We start from the raw sequence: 17858 nt of genomic DNA, 5'->3' as shown, positions 1-17858 counted from the left end.
GTCCCCTTTCACAGTGTGACATGCCAGAGCACATCATTCTTACAATTAAAAAAAGGGAAAACCAAGCTCTATGCTGAAAAGCAACTAAATAGTACATGGAGCAGACAGACTTCAGGGGCAAACCTAAGGGTTCTACATGAAGCACGAGAAGCACCCAGCAGCTACGACAGCACAGTCGTCCGGCCCAGCTCCCTCCATCAGCCGCATGGATGCCCGTGAGTCCCGGAGACAGGCTGCTTTCTCAGGGTGATGCTAGAGCTAAGACAGCACAGTTGTCCGGTCCAGCTCCCCTCCATCAGCTGCATGGACGCCCGTGAGTCCTGGGGCCAGCCTGCTTTCTCAGGGTGATGCTAGCTCTAATTTAGTATCTATCAGCAGATAACAGAAGCTCCTCTGAGGCTTCAACCAAACCAGCTCCCACTCAACAATGTGCAATAAGAAAGCAGCTAAATCTATGACTCGACAAGCATTTCTTTAAAAAGAAAAAATTAAAAAACCAAGAAAAGCAAGCAGCTAAATTACAAAAGAAAACCAATCCCCAAACTTCTGCCAGCAGACCCCAGGTGACGTCAAATACAAAGGTTGTTTCCATACTAGCAAAATACTTTATTTTTATAATGATAAAACAAGGAAAGTAAAGATTTCTTTTTGGTGTATACCAGAGTTAAGGGCAGTAGAAGAATATGGGGATTAATAGGACTTTTATGCACTTTTGATGACAATAAAAAGTTAACAATACCAACCGTTTGCCATAAAACTTATCATAGCTCCCCAAAACACACATATAAAGGATCATAGTTTTAAAATCTATAAAAGTAAAAAATATACAGTTGGAAGCTCTAGCGCTTATTCCATCTTTCATATAAAATTGTAAACATTTATTTACACAAAGCAAATGTGTATAACAAAAGTCTGAGCACCCTTTTCTTCTGAGTCGTGGCTCCTGGAAGACGGGGCTGTGCACAGAAGCAAAGTCATCTCCTCCCCTGACTCCCGAAAACCAGGTTCATAAATAAAGCCATGGGCAGCTCCCTGGGGGGACCCCAAGAATCACATTTTATTGCTATGACACTGCAGCAAGTGAGGAGCCCCCACTGTGTCGCCGGCCCCAGGACTAAGGCGGAGTGCAGGGCCAGCGAGCCCCGGGGACAGGGGTGGGAGACGGGGCAGCAGCCAGATGGGGTCAGGAGAGGAACAAGGATCCACAACCAGCCTTCAGCCGATTTTTGGGAGAAAAGCCGCTGAGGTCACCCTCTTCCCCTTCAGACTGGGGAACTCCCTCAGAGGGTGAAATTTTCACTGGCTTTATGATTCACCCCTTCTTTGAGAGCTAAACTGAGTACATGGGAAAGGTAGGGAAGGTGTTTTAAGGAGAAATGGCCGACATACCACTTGGGGTGGCAAATGGCTATTAGAAAAGAAGATCTGAGGGTCCAAGTTCCCCCAGTGAGAAAGGCACTGCTGGTGCAAAATAACTACCAATGTGTGTACAACCTCTCGTCCCCTCACCGCGACTCAGGCTGGTTGCATGAGTATTTTCCTTGGCTCAATTCTCACATAGGACACTCCTGAATGATCCATTGGGAGACTCCAGGGAAACAGAAATGGGGCTGCAGTTTCTCCACAGAACACTCTGCATCTGAGCCACTTTTCAGCATTCTCTTTTCTCTCCACCATTCTGTGTAAAAGGGTCTCACCCTGTGCTTACCACTTTGCTTTCGTTACGGGGAAGTGCTCTCTCCATCTTCGTTTTCCAAAAACAGCTCACATGTCATATTCTATTTTGTGGACCCTCAAGCTTAGTCAAGTCCACTTGAATCTTTAGAAAGGATGTCTTAGTGTTATAAAGCAATCTCTTTAAAAAGTGCAAGTCATCTGACATGGGAGTGGCAGAAGTTGTCAAACCAAGTGGAATTGCTTCCTCCGGGCCGGCCTACGGCCTCCTTCCCCAAAACCTTTATGCTAAGGTTCCCTTAGGAATTCTAAGACTCTTCCTTTCCCTCCAATGGAGTAAATAATTGTTTTCCATTTGGGCTGCAGAGAGGAAGGAGAGGCAGACAGAAAGGCCAACGGTAAAGGAAAGACATCTGTGCACAACTGCACAGTGACCACACTCCCACCATGGGCAACATACATGTTCAGAGAAAACTGAAGAAGGTGGGGAGACATAATACTCCAGGACACAGGACCCCCACATCTCTACCTTCCATATGTAGCCTGGGGTCCTGCTGCCAGGACATGGGAGGAAGGGATTCCTGGGGGCCTTGGGAGGGAGGAGGAGGAGCTGCTAGGAAGACCCTAGCTATGTCACCAGACCTGCTATCCCATGCCTCCTGTCCCTTTTTGGCATACGCAGTCAACAGCCTGCACTTAGGGAAATAATTTTCCAGTGGCCTCCTTCTCCCCTGAAAGCTGACAAAGAGCAGAAACAAAAAAGGCTCTTAATCAAAAGGAAACCCTAGGTTTCCAATGCCACTTAATTGATTTAAACCATCACCTACCCTAATCTGTTTAAAAACCTTTTGTAAAAAAATTTAAAAATCTTTTCTATGCTACAAATTGCAAATAATTCTGCTATATAAAGTTTCAACAAAAACTTGTCCCCAACACTGGGGTAAGTGGAGAAATCTTGGATAAAATCACCATGATGGCACAGATTTTTATAAGCCTGATATTGTGGGGTTTCACTGTTGTTACTGTTGGTTTTTTGGTCATTTGGATAGAAAACCACCTTTAGAACCCTATCCTGCTGTCCCAACACCAGGTACTGATGCCAGCAGATGGGCTGGGGCCAGCCCGATGGACCTCAACTGCTGGCCTGAGGGGCGCAGCCACAGACCCTGCCCAGGGCCAGGCCTCACCTGGAGCTTGGGCTCTACCTGCCCAGCTCCCCAGGCCATGGGCTTTTGGTCCAAAGTAGCTGCTCTTTCTTTGAATCTGAGAATAAAAATATAGGATGAATGAACACTAAAAACACTACAAATCCTTCCATTACTGAGACCCTAACAGGTCGTCCAAATCATTCATCCACTCCTCTGAAGTCCTGTTCTTCAGCAGGGAGTCGATCAGATCGGTGTGTCCAGCCACACTAGAGAGCCCACTGCCACCTGGCTGCCCGCTGTAGGCAAAAGGCAGCTCCTGGCCCGCGGTCCGCACAGGGTAGGCCTGGGTGCAGTGCAGCCCCGCCCGACCACCCATCTGAGAGGCAGGGCTCTGGCTGAAGGCCCCCAGCTCAGGCCCTGCTGGGCTCAGGCCAGGCAAGCCCTGCTGAGGGGCTGTTGGGGGTGGTGCTGGGGCAGGGGCGCTGGTCCTCTGCTGTGAACTCACTGGGGGTAGCAAGGACCCCACGGCAGCTGCTGAGCTCATGGGAGCCATGGGCCTGTTGGGCATTGCCTGGGAGAATTGCGGGCTAGACATTTTCAGGTGGGCCTGCTGCTGCATGTGGAAACTGGAGGCTGCAGTGAAGGGACTCACGTTGCTGTTCCCTGGGGTCTGGCCACTGAGGTTCGGCATTCCCTGATGCTGCCAGGAGGAATTCTGGCCTCCCATGGCTGGTGACACCCTTGGGACCGGTGGCTTTGTTAAACCAGGGTTCAGGGTCCCCTTATTGTGCTGCTGGGAGAGGCCAGAGCTTCCCAGAGAGTTCTGCCCATAGGCAGCTGAGACGGAGGTGTTCTGGCCCACGTTGGTCTGCCGTGGAATGTGGGCATGTCCATTGGTGGCCTGTGGCGGGGGCTGGGCAACTATCTGGGTTATGCCAGAAGCCATGCCATAGAGGCTGCTCTGAGGCATGTTTTGGGAGCCAGGGAACTGAGCCACACCCCGGTCCTGTTGGCCTGAGTTTGTGGGGAGAGAGGAAACTGAAGCATGTCCAGGGCCCATTGGCATCAGATTCCCAGCCTGAGGGAACACTCGAGGACAGCTGGAGTTGGATGGACCCAAGGTGTTCATGCCGGGCACGGCAGCAGAGGACCCTACAAGACAGAGAAGAGTCTGGCAGTCAGGAGTCGACCACCACTGGGTCCCTCTGAGACCCGAGCCGCAGCACCAGAAGTCTCACGTTCACGGCACACTGGGAAGAGGGCCCCGGGGGCCATGGGGCAGAAAGCCTTCCACAGGTGGAATGGAGGCCTGGTCTCTGAAACAATGATGGGGTTCAGAAAGGCACAGAGGAAGGGCAAAGCCCCAGGGGAGAGAAAACCAGTGACCTACTTCATCTAACTTTCAAGCACCCACCAAATTTCTGCTCTGTGGGGACCCTGTGGTGGGCACCGGGGACTCTGAGGTGGACCCAATGCAAGATCCGCCTCTGGGAGGCAAAGTTAGCACATGGCACGATGGGGCACGATGGGGCGCGCCTGGCCAGCAGGCTGCAGGGTGCAGGCTGGAAGCCCTGGCATCTGGGAAGCCTTGGGCAAGGCTTGAGAGAGACAGTGATGAATCCACTAGGTTTAAAAGCACAGAAGTTTAGCAATTTAACAGTTTGGGGAAAAAGAGCATTCCAGGCAAGTGTGTGCAAAGGCAGAGTCAGAAAAAGGCATCTGTGTGGGGAACTTTCAGAGACTGGCCGTGGCCAGGATATGCAGACAGTGGCCAGCTGGTTAGAGAGAAAATGGAAGAGCTAGTTCCGGCCAGATAGGGAAGAGCTGTGGATGGCGTGTGAAGAACGGGGTTGTGGCCGGGCGCGGTGGTTCACGCCTGCAATCCCAGCACTTTGGGAGACCGAGGCGGGCGAATCATGAGGTCAGGAGATCAAGACCATCCTGGCCAACATAGTGAAACCCTGTCTCTACTAAAAATACAAAAATTAGCCAGGCGTGGCGGCGTGCGCCCCCAGCTACTCGGGAGGCTGAGGCAGGAGAATTGCTTGAATCCGGGAGGCGGAGGCTGCAGTGAGCCGAGATCATGCCACTGCACTCCAGCCTGGGCGAAAGAGCAAGACTCTGTCTCAAACAAACAAACAAAGAACAGGGTTGTAAAGCCCAAGAGTGGCTGGACTGAGAGTGTGGCTGAGACCATGCTGGGGAGAGGCTGTTCAGTCACGGAGATGAGGGAGGGCAGACCATGTGGGAATGGGGGGTGGAGGCGCAGAACTGTGTGGCAACATCTCACCAGACAATATACCATCTTATGGCACACCATTTATACTATGAAATGACAAGGTGGCCAAAGGAGGGAGGAGTCGCAGGAAATTACCAGATCTTCACTGAGTACCCACTCTGTGGCAGGTGCTGTGCTGGAGAGACAGCAGAGGGTGGAAGAGAAAACACCCCTATGCTCAGGGAACTGCTGTCTAGGCCTCCTGGCTTAAGCAATGGACATACGGCAACACCATTAACTGAATTAGGTTTTGTGGGTAGGAGAGTCATTGTTCAGGGATTGGCTGTAACTCAGTGCTTTGTTCTTCTTCCTCTCTACTAGCAACCATATAATAAAAATTGGGGCCGGGCACGGTAGCTCACACCTGTAATCCTAGCACTTTGGGAGGCCAAGGTGGGCAGATCACGAGGTCAGGTATGTGAGATCAGCCTGGCTAACATGGTGAATGCCCATCTCTACTAAAAATACAAAAATGAGCCGGGCGTGGTGGCAGGCGCCTGTAATCCCAGCTGCTTGGGAGGCTGAGGCAGGAGAATCGCTTGAACCTAGGAGGTGGAGGTTGTAGTGAGCCAAGATCGTGCCACTGCATGCAGCCTGGGCGACAGACCAAGACTCTGTCTCAAAACAACAACAATGAAATTGGGTTGAGGAAAAGAGGAGAGCTGAAACCGGCTATTTCATTCCCATCAATAATCCACAAAATGTCAGATGGGTCTGAAGGCAGAAAACATGGGTCAGACCCATGCTTCTGGGTCTGACCAGATTTCAACCCCACATTGACCCCAGGTAGCACATACATAAAACCGTACCTGGTCTCCTCCAGGACACACAGCTGTGGTCAGTCTCTCTGGGACCCTTTATAGCAAGGTCCCAAATAAGGAAAAACAAAGGTTTCTAAGACATTCTGAGAGGAGCTAGGAAGGCGGGCAGACCAGAGCTTCCTGTATCCATTCCCTGAAATCTTTGTGCATTTCTGGAGGGATGGCCTATGAAGTTCCCTGGCACATCTCAGAGGCGACAGCTAGACTCAAGTGTGCTTCCTGCCCTTTTCTGGCCAACTGTCCACTAGTGATGCTGCCATCTGTGATATTCAAGTGAGCAGACAGGAGGAGAGAAAGAAGCCAAAGGCCACGCAAGTGCATTAAGTCCTTATCTGGAAGATAGGAGTCATTTTTTGAAGACACATAAAAGCAGAAGCAAAGAACTTTCTTGAGAATTACAGAAGCTATTTCCTGCTGATAAGATGTCCTCCAACTAGAAATGATTTTGCTTCAGAAAACTGTACAGCCAGGGACCCAGCAAAAGTAGTTCTAGTGGTTTGCCTCTGTGCCCTCTTCTCCTGATGCCGTGGAGTAAAACTAGAAAACCAGGCCCCTTAGGCAAACTGAGGTGTATATGATGACAATGCATGCAGCCTGATGAAGTCAAGGCATAGAGCTGGGCAGACAGCAGGGATTCAACCAGCACCAGGCAGCGGCCTCCCCTGTCCCTGCTCGTCACACAGACACCCCCTACCTGTGAACTGTCCAACCTGCTGTGGGAAGCTGCCTTGTGTCGGGTCTTGGTACTGGGGTGGTGGGCGGGTCAGATGGCGCTGAAACTGTTGCTTCTCCTAGAAAATGCCAAGAACAACAAAACAAAACCAACATATAACAAAATCCAAAACAAATGGAGTGAGGGAGGTCAGAGAAAAGTAACTTATCCAAGTTTGTTACTCACAAATGGGCTCCTGTGGAAATAGTGCTGATTTCATTTTGGGGTTTTTAAATAGTATGAAACAGATCTAGGGAGCAATGACTTTTTAAAAAGGTAGGTATACCTGTTTTTTAAAAATGGAGAGCTGGTTAGAAAAATGCAAATCACAGCTACAATGAGATCCCACTAGGATGGCCAGAATCAAAGTCAGATGATAACAAGTGGTTGGTGAGGATGTAGAGAAATCAGCACCCTCATACACCGCTGGTGGGAATGTAAAATGAGACAGCCTGTGGGAAACAGTCTGACAGTTCCTCCAAAGGTTAAACATAAAAATTACCATGTGATCCAGCAATTCCACTCCCAGGTATCTACCCAAGAAAAATGAAAACAGATGTCTATATGAAAACTTGTACATGAATGTTCATAGCACCAATACTCATTAACAGCCCAAACAAGAAACCCAAATGTTCATGAACAGACGAATGAATAAAATGTAACATGTCCATACAACGGAATATTATTATCAAGAGGAATCAATTGCTGTTACCTAGCACATGATTGAAAATGACATAACATAAATATAAAATGTCCAGAACAGACAATTTTTTTTTTTTGAGATGGAGTCTCGCTCTGTCGCCCAGGCTGGAGTGCAGTGGCGCGATCTCTGCTCACTGCAAGCTCCCCTCCCAGGTTCACGCCATTCTCCTGCCTCAGCCTCCCGAGTAGCTGGGACTACAGGCGCCCGTCACCACACTTGGCTAATTTTTTGTATTTTTAGTAGAGACGGGGTTTCACTGTGTTAGCCAGGATGGTCTTGATCTCCTGACCTCGTGATCCACCCGCCTCGGCCTCCCAAAGTGCTGGGATTATAGGAGTGAGCCACCGCGCCCAGCCCAGAGCAGACAATTATAGAGACAGAAAGTAGATCAGGAGCTGGAGAGGCAGGGTGGATGGGAGAATGGCTGCTCATGGGTATGGGATTTGTTTTAGGGTAATGAAAATGTTCTAAAATGGATTGTGGTAATGGTTGCACAACTCTGTGATATACTAAAAATGACTAAATTGTTCACTTACGTGGGTGAAGTGTATGCTGTGTGAGTTACATCACAATAAAGCTGCTTTTCTTAAAGGCAGAACTGAGGCAGGGATTGTCCTCAATGAACCTCACTGTCTGGAGCCAGTTCTTATGTCTTAAAGATGTAATTTAAGGCCAGGCGTGGTGGCTCACGCCTGTAATCTCAGCACTTTGGGAGGCCGAGATGAGTGGATCACTTGAGGTCAGGAGCTCAAGACCAGCCTGGCCAACGTGGTGAAACCCCATCTCTACTAAAAACACAAAAATTAGCCAGGCATGGTGGTTCTTGCCTGTAGTCCCAGCTACTCGGGAGGCTGAGGCAGGAGAATTGCATGAACCCATGAGGTGGAGGCTGCAGTGAGCCAAGATCGCACCACTGCAGTCCAGCCTGGGTGACAGCAAGACTCTGTCTCCAAAAAAAAAAAAGAACTCTCACTTGTAACCCTTAGTGCCTGCACACTACACTTGGTAACCAAGCGAGTGAACTGTGTTTCCCTCAGGGATGACTTCACTTCCCTCTTCACGTTCTGGCTTATAACAGGCTCTGTAGTGGCAGCAAAGCTGACTCCACAGTGGAATGACAGACACGTGAGCTCAGTGGCTTGGAAGCTGCTGACCTGAAACATAGGAAATTGTCCCTTCCACAAACAGTTTTAGCCCCCGAGTCTGCCTTGAGTACTCTCCACTAAGTGACACGAAGCAGCTTCTGACAAGACTACCCCTGTCTGAGAAATGCCACATTCCTGGAAAGATGTTTTTAAAAGGCAAAGCACTCTAACAACAGGCACGCAAGTCTGCGCAAATCCACACGCACAAGCAGAAGGTGTGACTGTAGCAGTGACTCAGGGTGCAGGCAAAGGTGGGAAGCGGTGGTTTCCTTCCACTTTTCTTTTTACCTGTTCCGCGAGAAGGTGCTGTTGCCTCTGAAGGAACTGCTGTTGCTGTAAATGCTTTTGCTGCTGCTCCCTTTGTTTCTGTTGGTCCAAAAGCAACTGATGCTGCTTCATTACAGCGGCCTGTTGCTGGCTGCTGAGATAGGGGGAGCTGTTGTGGGAGCTGGCCACGGACACGGCAGGCGGCTGGGTCCCAACACTGGTAGCCTGGGCTTGCACAGGGACACTGGAAGGGTTCTGCTCCTGTCAACACAGATAGGGGACTGTGAAGTCTCTAAGCTCTGATCAGACCAAATAAGCTCCATCCAGTGAATTCAAGGTTCACTCTCTTGAAGCCAAGTCTCTGCTTCCCTTCTGACCTCGAATAACAACCATCCCACAGGGCTGGAGCACAGACCAAAAGTGATGACATCTGAGCATACAGGTGCCTAGCAACGAACAATTACTCCATAGGTGTTAGTTTTACTCCCAGTGATTCACCAGTGACAAAGGTATGGTTTTACATTAAGCATATGTAAGCTTTCATATTTGCACACAATAGTTCCAGTAAGCAATCGAGGCTTAGAAATGCTCACTTATCAGGACATCTGAGTGCACAGGGGGCCAATAGGGGAAGAATACTTTTTGTTTTTTTTCAGACGGAGTTTCGCTCTTGTTGCCCAGGCTGGAGTGCAATGGCACAATCTTGGCTCACCGCAACCTCTGCCTCCCGAGATCAAGCGATTCCCCTGCCTCAGCCTCCTGAGTAGCTGGGATTAGAGGCATGTGCCACCACACCTGGCTAATTTTGTATTTTTAGTAGAGATGGGGGTTTCTCCATGTTGGTCACGCTGGTCTCGAACTCCCGACCTCAGGTGCTCCACCCACCTCGGCCTCTCAAAGTGCTGGGATTACAGGCGTGAGCCACCGCGCCCGGCCTAGGGGAAGAACACTTTGAAGGGGGCTTTGGTCAATGGAGACCACTCTGTCCCATGTGCATAAACCTTGGATTTCGGGCTATCCCTGAACGACCCGAAACTGTACATCTGCGCAAGCATTTTACTGGAAGAGACTGCTTAGCTTCTGTCAAATACCCATCCTCAAAAAATACTGAGAATCAATGAGAACTTTAACAGATATTCTCTGTCAATATATAGACCACAAGTGAGAGTCATGTCAAAGGCCACCACAATATTATCCCGTCATTACTGACACTTAGAAGAAAAGGGGAACTTAGCAGAAGATAGGCAAAAAGCAATCATTATTTAAACCAGTTCAAATTGTTGAGCTCCTTTCTAGTTATTCATTCTAAGATTCTGGTATAATTTCTTCACTCTAATCACCAGAAGCTTAAGAACTACTGAGAGTGCTTCGTAAGGTGCAAAGTGCTACCCAGATGGCAAGCACCCTCACTGTGTGCAGCTGAGCCTCTCTTCAGGGGGTGCTGAACGGCGTGAAACATCTTACTGGCTGAAGTAAGTGGAATTATCAGCACTGGGAGATGCTTAAATGGCTTAGTTTTTGGCTATTAGAAATAACCACACAATGAATATCTTGGATATAACTTTTTCTTTTATTTTGGATTATTTCTTTAGATCAACTTGTCGGGTATATAGTGTGTCAATGCATATGAACATTTTACAGCATGTGAAAAATACATAATGTCAAACGACTTCCCAAAAGCAGTGAGCTCATTTACACACTCTCATCAATACAGGAGTGTGTCTATTTCCTCATGATATTACCGGCACTGGGCTTTTTAATTTGCAAAATTTTAGCATGTATTACAAATTCACGTTCACTGCAGGCTTATCTGCACTAGCGGAAAACAGGAAACAACCCGAAGGGCCATTTTCCATTTGATGCTACCGGGCTTTAGAACCATGATGAAGTAAGCACAGAGCTGAGCTGTGCTGGGAAGCAGCACATGCCTACAATGTTATAAGCTTACCAAAAATTAGGGAATTTTGTACATGGAGATCTGAAAGGTAGTTAAAAAAAAAAAAAAAAGCCAAGCCTCTAAGAAGCACGTTAAATGTAATGTTTATCTGCAAAACACAGTCGCAAATTACTTAATTTAAATCCTACGGCATGAAAGAGACACTGGACTAAATGCAGCTGATTCCTCAAACCTTTGTGCAGTTAAAAATCAAGCTATGCTAGGGAACTTTACCCTATTTTTTAATTAACAATCAACCCTGGTTTATTTTATAAATTTCCACTCCCAAGAGGAGCAAAGGATGACAGCAGCTATTCCCTCCTCCCTCTTCCCACAACTACCTTGGATCCAATTAACATCCAAAGTAGTGAGTAACCTCACTGAAGTGTCTGCAGCAGAGGAACAGAAAGCAAAGGCTCATACTTACCTGGCCAGGTGGAACCAGTGATCGGAAAGGCATATTTCCTGGCTTTGGCTTCATCAGAAACAGGGAGTTCTGCTCGTGACTTATATGGGACAGCTGCTGGGGAAGATAAGCCATCAGGGCTGGCTTGCTCTGGCCAGACCCCGGGCTGCCTTGCCCACAGTCCGCTTTGTAATGAGAAAGGGGTTTTGTATTGCCGTAGTCCAGCACAGACCCCTGGTTATTCACGGAGTTCTGATTCAAGTTACTCGGTGGCTGGTGACTCAGCAGGTTCACATGGCTGGGCTGGAGGTAGGGGCCTCCGGGCCGAGGGGAACTCTTATTCACACTAGGCATCATGAGCAGTTTGGAGTTAGTGAAGTCTTGCTTGTAGCTGGAAGGGCTGGCAGGCTTCTCCATGGGGTAAGGGACATCTAAGGAACTGTGGGAGGGCCCCGTCTGCTGCCATGTGGACATCTGGCCCGGGGCTGGTGCCGGGGTGGCCTGCTGTGGGTTCTGGAGCATCTGCTCGCGCTTCTGCTTGGCAGCGATCTGCTGGAGCTGGTGGGCAGAGGACAGCTCTGAGGCCCCTCCTGGGCCCTGACTGGGCAATACCACACTTGCAAGGGCTCTTTGTGCGTTCTGGGCCTGGGCTGATGCCGGCATCAGGTTTGGACTGGGATTGTCCGCCCCGGGCTGACCAGAGGTGTGGAATAAGGTTTGGGAGCCCCCTAGGCTGGGGGAATCTGTACTCACAGGGGCAGAGGAAGGCCCCAGAAAGGTCTGCCCTGCAGACCCGGCCCTCACTTGTGGAGAGCCTAACTGTTCTTGCTCAAAGGCTGCTGGAGAGAATTCCGTCTTAATATTAATGTCCTGTGCCAAGGGGGTTTGTGTGGCAGAGCCAGAAGACTCTGGGTCCTTCTTCTCCTCAAAGTCCTCATTAAACAGGTCCTTCATGTCTTCATCGGGCACCGACCTGTTCAGCTCCTCGATGAGCTCCTTCCACTCCTGCTCGTTAAGGTTGAGGTCTGGCATGAGGTTGCTTTGCGATATGGAGCCGACAGTCCCAGTGATCATGCAAGGCAGGTCTTCAACAGGCTCCTGCTTCAGTTCTTTATTCAGGCTCAGAGGAAATGACTCACTGGGGTTACTACTGCCTCCATTCAAGTGAAGGCTGGAGTCAGCCAGACGCTTTTTGTTGAGAGAGTCTAGCCCCAGAGAGTGCTTCCCACTGGACTGCAGGGCGTCGGCTCCAGAAGGCTTGTCAGACTGACCGAGGGGGGAGGCCGGAGGCAGTCCATTGGAAGAGATGGCAACTCCCAGAGGGGCCTCCCGGCGAGTCTTCTTATGCCCAGGAAAGAGGTCCCCGTAGCCATTCTGTTGATCGCCATTCTGAGGGGAAGTGGCGCTGTCAAGATTCCTCTTAACTGTATCATGAAGATGCTGAAAAACATTGAAAAGAATGACTTAAGATACATATGAATTTGCTCTGCTATGACAGTAACAAGCCAAGGGCTGATGTCCCTGCAATGCTCGCCAGTGGGTTCTGCTTGCGTAGTGTACGCTCCCATTTCTGGGGACACACCTCCATTTTCCCTGACGGTCCTATACCTGGCCAGTCAGAACTGATGTCTAGCTAAAGTGCTTCTGCAGTCCTCTTTCTGCAGGAGACAGGCATGAGGCTGCCCACAGCCATCTCGTCTGGCGGTATGCCCAAGAATGGAGCCAACAAAAAAATGCCAGAGAGTACACACACACACACACACATATATATATTATATATATATATATATGTTTTGAGATGGAGCCTTGCTCTGCCGCCAGGCTGGGTGGACTGCGGTGGCACAATCTCAGCTAACTGCAACCTCCGTCTCCTGGGTTCAATCAATTCTTATGCCTCAACCTCCCAAGTAGCTGGGATTACAGATGTGCACCACTGTGCCTGGCTAACTTCCGGTATTTTTTGGTAGGGACGGGGTTTCACCATGTTGGCCAGGCTGGTCACAAACTCCTGGCCTCAAGTGATTCACCCGCCTCAGCCTCCCAAAGTGCTGGGATTACAGGCATGAGCCACTGTGCCCGGCCCCTCACTTTTTTTTTTTTTTTTGAGACAGAGTTTCGCTCTTGTTGCCCAGGCTGGAGTGCAATGGCGTGATCTTGGCTCACAGCAACCTCCGCCTCCAGGGTTCAAGCCATTCTCCTGCCTCAGCCTCCAGAGTAGCTGGGATTACAGGCATGTGCCACCATGCCCAGCTAATTTTGTATTTTTAGTAGAGACGGGGTTTCTCCATGTTGGTCAGACTGGTCTTGAACTCCAGACCTCAGGTGATTTGCCCACCTCAGTCTCCCAAAGTGCTGGGATTACAGGTGTGAGCCACTGCGCCCGGCCGGCCCCTCACTACTTCTTATTGGGACTATTTGCTTGAACATAATCATGTCTGGTGTGACACTGTGACTCTGCTTCCCATCTGCTCCTCGATGGATTCATGCCACTAAAGTTATTAAGATTCTGCCTTGTGCCAGAGACAAGTGCTGTGGGGAACATAAAGACAAACAAGACAGCTCCTCCTCTGGTGGGCTTTCAGGACATGGGACATACACAGACAGGGCTACAGACTGAGAGCAGCACACAGTAAGTACCCTGGGAATTCAGGGGCAGCGATTTCAAGATAAGAACATGTCAGAAGGGATGGGAAGGGGACAGAAGACGGACTCTTTCTACTACTTCCTCACCTGCATGTGCTGCAGTCAGGACTCAACTCCACTGCTCAGAGGAGGTGCCTATGCTCAGCTTCCAAACACATGCTGCTCCTTTCCTGTGTTTACTTTATTACGTTTTTGTCCTTTATCCCCCACCCCCAGTACCATCCCCCCTTCCCATAAACCCTAAGCATCTATAGCATGTTATTAGAAAATGTTCCAAGTAACAGCCCTCATTATTATCTTTAGACAGGATTCAGAGGAGACAGGGAGCCCCCTGTGCTAGCTTCTCCGGCTGCAGAGAAAGGCCACCTGACTCTCCACACCAACCCCAGGGGCCCAGGTGAAGTGCCCTGGCCTGGGTGTCCTGCCTGGGGCAACTCCACGGGCATCAGTTCTCAACAGCAGATTACCCACTGGACACCAGGGAGGACCATTTTCTCAACGTCTAATCCCCAATTCTAATGTTCCTGTTCTTTTCCCCACATCAAGATTTGCTTATTTCTTAACTGTTAAAGCTGACTACACAGTGCTCTATAAATCCTAGCCAAGTCAGTATTTTTAAAAATCCATATATGGGTAACTAAGTCGGTCTGAAAAAAAAAAAAATCGCAGGAATGCCTGACAAATGGAACTGCAGGGCAGAGGTAAGCAACAATCCTAGGATTCAGAACACCGCCCCACAGCTGCAGGACGTTTGCTTTACTTTCATGCAGGTTCTTCTGCTTTCTCCTGCCACCTAGGGGTGGAAGGGAACCACGCACATAAAACAGACCCTTTATAAAACGCCATTATTTGAAAAGTTTTCTTTGTGGAAGGTAAATTCATACCCATTTAAATGGTCAGAGCAAATAAAAATTAGTTGCTAACATTTCCTTGATTTTCATCTTTTCTACCATTTTCTTTTGTTCCACAGTGCCAGGTCTGGGCTATCTGTAAACCTGGGAGCTCAGTTTTCCATCTTCCTAGGGGAAAAAGAAAGATGGAAATCTAAAGGGTCAAGGCACTTGATGAGTCAGCTGGTTGTCTCAGATTAGAAACAGAATCTTTCTTTGCCCTAACAATTACAAAAGCTACCACTCCCTCATTCAATATTCACATGCAAACAGCTGCAGACAAGTTCCAATGTAACAACTGAATTTTGTAATACTTATTGCTTTTAACCAAAGGAAACAGTAGGGCATTTTGTCAACTACTCACAAAATTTAACTGGAATAACGTAGGCGGGGATAGGAGTGTGTAATGTGGTGGCCCCGGCAGATTTTTAAGCCCTGAGCATTTGCAGGAGTGTCTGATATGCAGGGCAAGGATGAGTGAGCCTTGGAGCCTGAACTCCAAGAATCACAATAGAGATGGGCAAACAGCCTGAACAGATTAAAAGTTATGTAAGAACAGACACAGAAGGTGCTATAAAGCAATACTAGACTGGCTGCCACGTATAAATACAGGAGCCTGCTCCAGCACATCTGGTACTTCTGGGTGCTCAGCTCAAAGGTTCCTGTTGTAACTACTGAAGAGTTTCTGCAGTGTACAGGGTTCCAGGAGGACCCAGTCCTGGGAGATAATATGATCAGATGCTCGTGGTCGGCTGGAGAACCATGTGTGCTCAGCCTTCCACCAAGACACCCCGCTGACCTAAGTCCCATCCTAGCCTGTGCCAGCTCCCTCGCTGGGAGGCCACACTCTCCAGGCACCACCTGCCATCCTCTGCTCTGGGAGAGGAGCTCCAGGATACCACCACTGCTCTGAATCAAGCTGGAGCTGGCCACACCTTTTGGACTCCTAAGCAGCATCCTGTCAGTCTCTCACCCGCCATGCACTAGCCTTATAGGAAGGATAATCCTTCGCCTATCTCCACTTCCTCCTTCTTCAACCACCCACCGCTGCAATCCCAGAATGCTTTGTGGCCAAACTCACCAAAAAATGACAACACCTACATGCTTCCACTCTGAGCTGACAGACACAGCTGCTGAAGACAGGCGTGGTTCTCTCATCAGTGCTCCTTACACACTGGCAGCCAATGCCCCTTTCTAGCCCTACTCATCAGGAAATTTGCTTTTCCTCCTGCCTCCTCTTTTTTACCTCTTCTATCATCTTCCTGTCAGCCAAACTCCACCAGTTCCCACCCCTTAGAGCCAGCACCTTGATCTATGGCAATATGGATTACATTCCTGGCCAATCTGGAAATCAATGGGATGTGGGGAAAAGGAAGAGAGGAGTTGAGAACTGCTTTCTCCAAGGCCAGCAATGATCTTCCTACTGTTACACATAGGCCATATTTTCAGTCCTTCCTTTCCCTCTCTCCCTGCACTCCCTTCCTCTCCCTCTTATCATCTGCCACTTAATAATTCATCTTTATTATTATTATTGTTGAGACGGAGTTTCACCCCTGTTGCCCAGGCTGGAGTGCAATGGTGCAATCTCGGCTCACTGCAACCTCTGCCTCCCAGGTTCAAGTGACTCTCCTGCCTCAGTCTCTCGAGCAGCGGGGATTATAGGTGTGCACCACCATGTCCAGCTAATTTTGTATTTTTAGTAGAGATGGGGTTTCGCCATGTTGGCCAGCTGGTCTCAAACTCCTGACCTCAGGTGATCCGCTCACCTCGGCCTCCCAAAGTGCTGGGATTACAGGTGTGAGGCACCTCACCCAGCCCTTTATTAATTTTTTTTAAGAGACAGGGTCTCACTCTGTCACCCATGCTGGAGTACAATGGGTGATGATCAAGGCTCATGGCAGCCTCAAACTCCTGGGCTCAAGTGATCCTCGCGCCTCAGCCTCCTGAGTAGCTGGGACCACAGGCATGAACCACCATAACTGGCTAATTTTTTTGCTTTTGTGGAGACAGGAGTCTCACTATGTTGTCCAGGCTAGTCTCAAACTCCTGGGCTGAAGCGACCCTCCTGCCTCAGCCTCCTAAAGTGCTGGGATTACAGGTGTGAGCCATTGCACCTGGCCTCCTTCCATCTTTTCTTTTTTTTTGAGACGGAGACTTGCTCTGTCACCCAGGCTGGAGTGCAGTGGCGCGATCTTGGCTCACTGCAAGCTCCACCTCCCGGGTTCACGCCATTCTCCTGCCTCAGCCTCCCAAGTAGCTGGACTACAGGCGCCCGCCACCACGCCCGGCTAACTTTGTATTTTTAGTAGAGACGGGGTTTCACCGTGTTAGCCAGGATGGTCTCGATCTCCTGACCTTGTGATCTGCCCACCTCGGCCTCCCAAAGTGCTGGGATTATAGGCGTGAGCCACTGCGCCCGGCCTGCTTCCATCTTTAAAGTTCCCTTTTTCTTTACCACTTTTCTTGCATTCTCTTCTGCTTTTATGGTTGGTTGTTTCTAGTATCCTTTGAGAAGTCTCCCCTTCTCCTGCCCTTCTATCAAATAGTACAGTCCTCTCCCCCTTTTACTCTACATACTCTACCTGAGAGATTTCACACATTCCCATGCCTTCAAATTCCCATGACTGAACATCACACTCAAATAAACCCAACTGTCTGGGAACCAAACGCTGATCCACTCAGCCCTTGTCCCTTCCAACTTCCCTCATAGCCCTCCCTGCTGTGCAGCATGCTGGGGTCATGCGGCTGGCTTACAGCTTATAGCTTCTCAAATGTGCCTGCTCAGTGCTGCCTGGGGCCTCTGCACCTGCTCTTCTCTTTGCCCAGAGCACCTCTTCCCTCTAACTTTTCTGGGGATGACTCAGCCTCTAATTCAGGTGGCTTATCTCCTCCATCATCCACATCACCTACCACCCACACCATAGTACTTTCCTGCTGATCCCCTCACCAGAGGCACTCATCTAGTGTCAGGGCCTAACCCGACACTAGAATGCCAAGCAGAGACCCCAGTGCCTTCGACAGTGCCCAGCACTTGATAAGTGTCTGTGAATAAATGTGCCATCTGATGCCCCACCTCTGCAGAGCTCTTACTTCTGTCTATCCGAAGACCTACTGAGCCCCTGTCCACTTGAGTGATGACTCAGATGACATCTGTCCAAAGCTGAGGCCAGCCTCTCCCCAGTCCTGTTTCCTTTCCTCTGTTCCCACATAAGACTGTCACTACCAGCCGCCCTGT

The 17858-nt window shown here is 49.4% G+C and overlaps 1 protein-coding gene across 1 annotated transcript in view; it reads right to left on the bottom strand.

Moving 5' to 3' along the window:
• Positions 1 to 585: 585 nt before the first annotated feature.
• The window catches only part of MAML1 (mastermind like transcriptional coactivator 1), a 44497-nt gene continuing 27224 nt past the window's right edge, over positions 586 to 17858 (bottom strand). The window contains exons 2-5 of the mRNA XM_016954439.4: positions 11112 to 12530; positions 8770 to 9009; positions 6616 to 6712; positions 586 to 3974 (exon numbers count right to left, since the gene is read on the bottom strand). Of these exons, the coding sequence (XP_016809928.2) occupies positions 2992 to 3974; positions 6616 to 6712; positions 8770 to 9009; positions 11112 to 12530 (2739 nt within the window). The 3' untranslated portion in view covers positions 586 to 2991. The remainder of the gene's footprint in view (positions 3975 to 6615; positions 6713 to 8769; positions 9010 to 11111; positions 12531 to 17858) is intronic.

Source organism: Pan troglodytes, chromosome 4, assembly GCF_028858775.2.
Source record: "Pan troglodytes isolate AG18354 chromosome 4, NHGRI_mPanTro3-v2.0_pri, whole genome shotgun sequence".
Taxonomy (NCBI): domain Eukaryota; kingdom Metazoa; phylum Chordata; class Mammalia; order Primates; family Hominidae; genus Pan; species Pan troglodytes.
Note: the sequence above shows the minus strand (reverse complement) of the source record. Positions and strands in the feature narration are given on the sequence as shown.